This window comes from Helobdella robusta (genome assembly GCF_000326865.2).
Source record: "Helobdella robusta unplaced genomic scaffold HELROscaffold_106, whole genome shotgun sequence".
NCBI classification, from domain to species: domain Eukaryota; kingdom Metazoa; phylum Annelida; class Clitellata; order Rhynchobdellida; family Glossiphoniidae; genus Helobdella; species Helobdella robusta.
In genome coordinates, this window is record NW_008703599.1 from 114,612 (window position 1) to 123,222 (window position 8,611).

The 8,611-nt window shown below is 33.1% G+C and overlaps 1 protein-coding gene across 1 annotated transcript; it reads right to left on the reverse strand.

Annotated features, from left to right (window-relative positions):
* Nucleotides 1–602: 602 nt before the first annotated feature.
* HELRODRAFT_183392 (hypothetical protein) lies at nt 603–1,749 on the reverse strand (the record flags this gene model as incomplete). Its single annotated transcript, XM_009012424.1, has 2 exons — nt 603–959; nt 1,720–1,749. 2 exons carry the CDS (start codon nt 1,747–1,749, stop codon nt 603–605), a joined length of 387 nt encoding a protein of 128 aa, XP_009010672.1.
* Nucleotides 1,750–8,611: the final 6,862 nt, after the last annotated feature.

Here is an 8,611-nt window from a genome sequence, read left to right on the forward strand (position 1 = left end):
TTAATTTGTATTTGTGTACATGCAATACCAGAAACATTCCTCAACCATGAACTTAGCACTTCGCACGATAATATAAATAATTTGGATGCAAGTTTTTATTGTTCATCGTTTGAAAATGCATGTTTTAATTTGTTTAACATTTGAATATTTTTTTTTTTTGAAACAGAAGAATATAGAGAAGGAGATGTCAGACGCGTCCAACTCGCTCACCATGTTCAGCTGCTTCAAACTGCCCGCTTGCGAAGCGGTTAGTACATCATTGTTTATTTGTGATTTGTTGTTTTTGTTTTGTTTGTTATTGTTGTTGTTAGTTTTGTTGTTGATGTTGTTATTTCATTAAAGTTGATGATGTCGAAGGTGTTGTGCTGTTGGTTTCTCCGTCGGTTTTGACGTCATTGCTGCTCTGTTTCGACTGCTCTTTTTTGCTTACTTGACATTTTGCTGTTGTGTGTTAGGAGCTGGCAGTTGTTTTTTGTTTGTTTGACATTTTGATGGTCATGAATGTTTGTGATGTTTGTTTCCACGCATTTGATATATTTTTGATTTTTTTTTCATTTTTTATCTCGTTTTGCGAAGATTTCCATAATTTTGTTGCAGTGGTGTTAGGAGTGATAGTTGTAGGATTGATAGTTGTAGGAGCGATAGTTGTAGAAGTGATAGTTGTAGAATTGACAGTTGTAGAATTGATGGTTGTGGAATTGATAGTTGTAGGAGTGATAGTTGTAAAAGTGATAGTTGTAGAATTGATGGTTGAAGAATTGATAGTTGTAGGAGTAATAGCTGTAGTATTGATAATTGTAGGAGTGATAGTTGTAGGAGTGATAGTTGTAGAAGTGATAGTTGTAGGAGTGAAAGTTGTAGGATGACGAATGAAGATGCGCACGTGAGGCGAGGAAAATAAATCTGGAATACCCGTGTGGTATGCATTCTCCCTCCATGAAGAGAATTTCAACGATTGGCTGAGTGGAATTTGTGCTTATAATTTTTCAGCTAGATGTGAACGGATGGATGGAAGTAAAACAAACTGTCGCGAAACATATTTTTTAAGTTTTGAATTCGATATAAAATATAACATAACATGACATAATATAACATAGATTTACTAGCGCAAGTGCCTGCTTACATACAAATGTATACATTGAAATTGTTTAAAGCCAATGTTTTTTTTTATTACAATATGGATGTTCGTAGCTAATGGAATGTAAAAATGTAAGTTAAATTTCACAGTTTAATATATTTTTTGTTTAAATGAACAAATTAATGGTAGTTTTTCATTTATGATCAAATGCTTGCACAGATGTTATCATCAAATCATAATTGAAATTTGCCATTTTTGTAATTGTTCTGCACCAATCATTCAGTTCGCTCAAACTGAAAAATAATTTGCATAACAATAAAATTATTTTATGCATTTTTAATAAGATTAACCATCAATAATTAACAAAAATTTAAACAGTGCATTCTTTCTATATGTGTTCTGGATAGAAATAGTTGAATTTTGTTGCTTTATTTTCCAATGACAAACTTGTTTTTTTTTTCATTTCCTGTCAAATAAATTGTTGAGGATGTATTGGAGCGTTGGAAGTGGGTTGCATACGAATTCGTTCGTCGTTAAAATGAAATCCCAGTGAACGTGTACCCTCTCTCATGTTTGCTATCTCTCTTTTTTTCTCTCTCTCTCTTTCTCTCTCTCTCTCTCTCTCTTTCTCTCATTCTCACCATCCCACAGTTCAGAGATTTCAAACCCATCGTTGTTTCTTATGAGAGGAAAGTAATAATTTGAATTAAAACCATCTAACTAATATGCGAATGTGATAGATAGATAGGTATTCATTTCAATATCAATTTAAAAATAATAACCTTCAATAATTACAACATTTTAACATCTTGAAGAATGTTAAGCTTGATAATGTTGATGGATAGTGTACTAAATGATTGAATTAAAGTACAATTAAAAAAAATAAATGTACTAAAAAAAGTTGATTAGAGCAGAATAGTAGAAACCCTTTTCACGTGTTTGCTGGTATTTCAATTAAATCGGTAACTCAGTTATTATTATAGCAAAGCCAGTCGTTATTGAACGTACATCAGATGGCTATTGGTCGTAAGCACGTGTTTACGCGAGGACAACGTGTCCAAATAATCTTACTATATATAATAACATGTCATGAACGGAGTTGGTGGCATCTGTGTGAACGTGTGTTTGGGTGTCTATATGTGTGTGTGTCTATGTGTATGTGTGTGTCTATGTGTGTGTCTATGTGTGTGTGTGTGTGTGTGAGGGTCAGGTGTGTGTGTGTGTGAGGTGTGTGTGTGAGGTGTGTGTGTGAGTGTGTGAGGTGTGTGTGTGTATGTGTGTGTGTATGTTTGTGTCTATGTATGCATGTGTTTGTGAGATTTTGTGTATTTGTAAGTGTGTATCTGTGAGTGCATACATGTTTGCTCACTATATATGTATGTATGTATGTAATGTATGTATGTATGTATGTAATGTATGTATGTATGTATGTATGTAATGTTTGTATGTTTGTGATGAACTGAGATGTTTATCGATTTAAATTCATTTCATATTTGGTTGCCAATTTTCTTTGTTAATGTAAATGTACATTTATTCACGCTACCACCATGCATAGATTGTTAGTGTTTGAATTCATAAAAGAGGTTGAATCATTGATGGTAAAATTTATCTTAAGTAAGTTGAAGTTGTGGCAATTTTTGTTGCAAACGTTTGAACGCTGGTGAAAAGAGTTACATTATAATCCTGAGGTGGAATCCTGAAGAACAAAAATTCTGCTGGCCATCCGTCGTCTGACAAATAATCCAGGCATGCATGACGTATATGTTTTTTTTTATCATTTCTGCGTGTTTAAAAAATACGAACGCACGAAAAAATGAGTCAGAATCATCTTTGATACATTTTTGCGCCAAAAAAAGTTTTTTAAACATTCAATTTGAAAATAATTTATCATGCTTAGTTAGAGGATAACTGCTGTTTTCCTGTATAGGCATTCTAGTAAATGTTTTTTTTAAACTGAAAGATGACCTACTATGCGAAGACAAAAATGATAAAGCCATGGTAGAAAATTATTGTTTCAAATATTGTTGTATAATTCTATCATTCTTTATATTATTATTTTTCATACTTTTTTAATTCGGAAACAGAGCAGCTACCAATTTCAAATATAGTTGTTAGAAACTGTTAGTAATTTGATGATTTTTATCTCGCCAACACGTAAGTAGTTTTGTCCATCCATACACATTTCAAATTAAAAATTCATGTGAATATTCCTCACTCTCTTATCTGCTCCATACCATGTAACACAACATCTAAAAACCATGGATTGCACACAAATATATGTAACACAACATCTAAAAAATTGTACGTCACAGGCAAACCTGACTTCCTGGAATGAAATAATAATGTAAGCAATGCTTTCGTGCCTGAGATGAGGATTTAGTCCATGCCATCTTCAACCAAACGTCGATTTCTGAATCAAATTGTGGTTGTAGAACTTTGCGGTGTATGTGTGCGTGTTTGTGTCTGTGTGTGTTTGTGTCTGTGTGTGTTTGTGTGTGTGTGTGTTTGTGTGTGTGTCATTTTTATTGACATATTTGTGTTTCATCAGCGGATCTGTATGCAACGTGTTCTTATGCAATCGGACATATATTGGTGTTTAAGTTTTTTGCGTTAGTTGGTTGTCGTATGTAGGGATGTATGTGAGTTTGAAAAATACTAGTGTATGGATGTTTACTGTGCGTGACTGTATGTATTTGTGTTTACCGTGTATTTCTTTGATTAATATATAGATACAAATGCATGTATAATTTAAAATAATAGATGTTCGTGTACATTTTTATGTGTCAATATATCTTTTTAAACGTTTGAATGTTTGTATATGTTTATGTGTATTCATCTATATATGTATATGTTTGTTTATGCTTGTCTGTGTGTATATGTTTGTATATGTTTAAGCATACTTGCACATGTTTATGCATTAGTATCATCGGCTGAGAGCTCAAAAATTCTTTTCCATCTTTCTAACTTTTTTACTTAAAGCGAATCAACGTACTGGTACGAATGCACATTAAAAATACGGAAAAATGGTTGAGCACGATTACTTGTAAAGTTTATTTTAGTCACGAACCACTGAAAAATGTTCTTCTTAAAATTGAAAAAAAAAATTCAGAAAAATGTTGTGAATTGTTGAGACAAAATTGATGAATCAAAATGTAGGAAAAGGTTTTTACAAGCGGAATGTTTGTACTTTTGAGGTTGTCATAAAAATGAAATTAAGTTTCAAGAGAGTTTTTTGTATTTTGTGTTAAAGATTCAACTACTTTTTGAAGCAGTTTTCAATCATTCAGTCACATGATCTGTAATTCGTATTACTTTTTTTATGTAATCAACAGTAACGATCTACAAATATCAAAAAACTGCAATTATTTTCACTTGGATCTGACTATTGAGCGAATGAAGGAGGTTTTAAATCAATAATAATTTAAATATTCATAAAAATTTGTATTTACGCGTTTTTATTCGGGTTATTTTATTTACATTCATAAACTCACATCAAAGTAGCAATCACTGCATGTTTTAAATGTGTAAAATGATAAGTAGATTTCTTTATGTAATATATTCACGTTGTCACATTCCTATCCAGTTTTTCAGCGTATCTCTGATTTAAACTGAAACGTCAATTATGTGAAGAAAAATTAAAATATGCCGTGACAAATTGGATTTCTACCAGAAAAATTGAGACGGTCACGTTCGATAAAAAAAACTTCGCCCCGGTGAGGAGTTTCTCAGTTTGCAAAAGACAGTGAATGTTTTTTTAAACAAAAAATAACAAAAACTTTCAAACATTCCAAAAACATAAAAAAAAACTCTTCAGATATCATTTCTATAAAATTTTACGTATCGTTAAATTTATTAACGTGATTTTTATGACTTTATTTTTTTCATTTTTTTAACACCTGTGCAAAACTTGCAAACAACATACAACATATACATACAAACCGCTCTGTATACAAACACACACACATAACACACACAGCTCACATACAAACAAACAAACAAAACACAAACAAACAAACACACACAAACACACACACAGCTCACATACAAACAAACAAAACAAACACACGCACAGTACACACACTCAAACACAGCACACACACACATACACACACACATAAACACACACAGCTCGAAAACAAACACAACACACACACACAAACAGTAAACACACAATCAAACCGGTAGATTAAATGAGCCATTTAAAGAAACACGCATTCCACCAAGCCTTTAAATAGTGACCGTTCCAGTGCAACATGCTAGGCCATGAACGACTCAATAACCATCCTCCACTAATCCTAAGTGTCTCAGATGGGCGAACGTGACTTCGCATAAACTGCTGCCTGGCTGGAAAAAATAAATATTTCCATTTTAAGTATCAAATAAAATACTTTATAGAAAATAAATCGTTATCCTGTGGTTTTGTGAATAAGTGTGTGGCTGTGTTGGAGTGCTTGAGTTTTTTATGTTGGAAATATAGTACTATTATTTAGGTTTTTTATTTTTATTGGTTTAAATTCATGTTAGATAGATTTTATAAACGATAGTAAATTATTTTTCAAAAGAAGAGTTCAATTAAGAGTACATTCAGTTCAGCAAAAGAACGTTGCAATTGGTGTTGAGTTACGAAAATTCCAATAAAAACTACTTTAAAAAATTAAATTTGATTGGAATTCTTCTATTCGGTCAAAAATATGATTTACTTTGGAGAGAACAATTATCAAAACATAAACAAATTAAAATTTGCTATTTTAAAATATTGAAAAAATAAAACAAAATAACAGCCTAACAAAAATTTCCAAAACCGAGAATGATCAGATACAATCATCACGTGAACTGAGCAGGAGAAGAGGACGACGAAGATGGAAAGCTGATGCATGCTTTCAATATAGATAAACCAAACGTAGAATGGTGAATTTTTATTACAACCAAATTAGCTCGATATCATGATTTCGATTTGTAAAGTTTTTTGTGTGCTGTTTTTTCTCGCAGAGTGATGATGTCTTGGTGGGTGGGTTGTGTGTTGTGGCTCTTGTTATTGTCGCTGTTCGAATTGTTTTTGAGTTAGTGTTTGTTTTTTGTTGTCGATTTTGTTGTTTTTCACGTGTTTTGTATTTTTATGTTTTGCGCTGATGCAAATATATAAAAATTAGCAATGCAAGATTTGTTAAAGTTCAATATTTTTGAGAAGTAAATTGTTGTACGTTTGTTTCCGAAGTTTTACGCAATGTTTTAATTAGAATAGAGGTCGACAAGAGGAAGAACAGGGCATTTTCAAAAGAATTTGAGTTATTTGCTTCATACTTTGGTAGCCTACCAAAGTATAATTGTCACAAATCTAAAATACTCATGAATTTGTTACACAATAAGAATTTATGAACTTTTCCGCACTTCATGTAGCTACAAAACAAGGTTTCAGTCTTCATCACATTCTTCCATTCTGTCATATCGTATAAATTTTTTTCAGCAGTTTGAAAATTTCCCGAATTCCTCCTCTCACATGTTCTCAACAAAAATTACAAATGTTTCGTTGTGAAGTTAAGACGTATGATGTGTCATTTTAATTCCTCTTTTGCCCCAAAGTGTGCTTCTTGCACGAAACTTCTTCCTGCCTATTTAACCAGGACATTTCACAGCAATGCAACCAACAAAGCCTAAATTCACATTTTCTGTTTTAATGTGCTGAATGTTCTTACATTTTCTAGTCATTGCTAATTTATCAACGCTTTCTCCACAAAAATTTTGTCTCATCAGCTAATTTGTTACTATATTTTAGTTGAATTCAGTGAACTTACATTCAAATTTGATTATTATTTAAAAATCTGTTTTAAACAAAAGATTTTTTTTCTTCCTTTCTTCCAGTAAAAATAGGACAATTAGTATTCTAGGCACATAAACAGCGCTTCCATTTAAGTTTGTTATGCTTGCGTTTAAACAAACAGACCAACTGATCATCCGTTTCTGTATTTCTGGCAGGTCCATTTCAAACCTAACTCATGTACGCACACACACACAGAAGCGCGCGCGCACACACACTCGCACACACACATGCAAATACACATACCCATGTACACATACATATGCACACACTCACACACATACAAACGTACCTACACATGCACAACAGACGAACAGTCGTGCAAAACAAACACAGACAAGCCCATTAACGTACTCAAACTAACGAATTGTAGAATGAATCAACATTAATGAAAATCTAACATCAATGCAAATCATCACATTTCAACAAACAATTTGAGGTGGAAACTTGAAACTGGCAATCTGCTTGGAGATGACATGCCAGAACAGCGTGGAACCAGTTTGACTAAAATTTATTTCCACCATTCCCCCACAAACGATGTTACTCGATTTTGACTGCACACTACCATTAAATTTCCTAACTGGGTAGGTTCATACCACTCACAAAATTTACTCACACGACCATTTATAACGGAGCAGTTTGAATAAATTAACTGACCGCATATAGAGTCGCAATAAATAACTCGCTAACTGGCTGACAGTTGTTGAAATTGTCCTGACAGATGCAATATGAGAAGTGAAATATGACGTCAGCCGCATTAATATTCATGGCCTTCATATACTTATTCATGAGCAGTTCATAAATATTCATGAGCAGTTTGTTATCATTCTTGACGTCATTATTTATTGACCAGAATATCAGAATGAATAATGAATGGGTCGTTCATCATGGTGCATTATGGTGTTTCGCATTTAATCATACCATCTCATCATTATTATCGTTAGTAGAGTGGTCATCATTATATTATCACTAATCATTGATGCCTTTATCATATCTTATCAGTCATCACTATCCTTCAATCCAGTGACAACTTCACAGCCATCTGTGAATTCATCTGCACACGCCATCATCATCAACATCATCATTGGCATCATCATCATCATTATCTTCAACATCGGCACCATCATCAGCATTATTATTACCATCAACCTCACCATCATCGTCACCAACATCGTCGTCATCATCATCATTTGGATATTAATGCATAAAAATTACCATTAGGACTGCGTTATTTGAATCTCGCTCCTACATTACGATAGCCATGGAGATGAAAATGATCATAATGTGATGGTGTAATGATGATGATGACGTTGGCGACGATGACGATGATGATGACGATGATGATGTTTATGACGATGACGATGATGATGACGATGATGATGTTTATGACGATGGTGATGATGATGAAAATCACGATGATGATAATGAAGAAGATGATGATGACGATGATGATGGCGATGATGATGATGATGAAGATGACCGATGATGATGATGATGACGATGATGATGGCGATGATGATGATGATGAAGATGATGATGATGATGATGATGATAGTATTGATGCTAATGATAATGAAGTTAATAGCTACGCTGATGATTATTTGGCGCTGATGAGAATGACAATGATGATGATGTTACCATGACGACGACGATGATGATGATGATGGTGATGATGTTGATGACACTGATGTCCATGATGACGGTGTTGATGATAATGA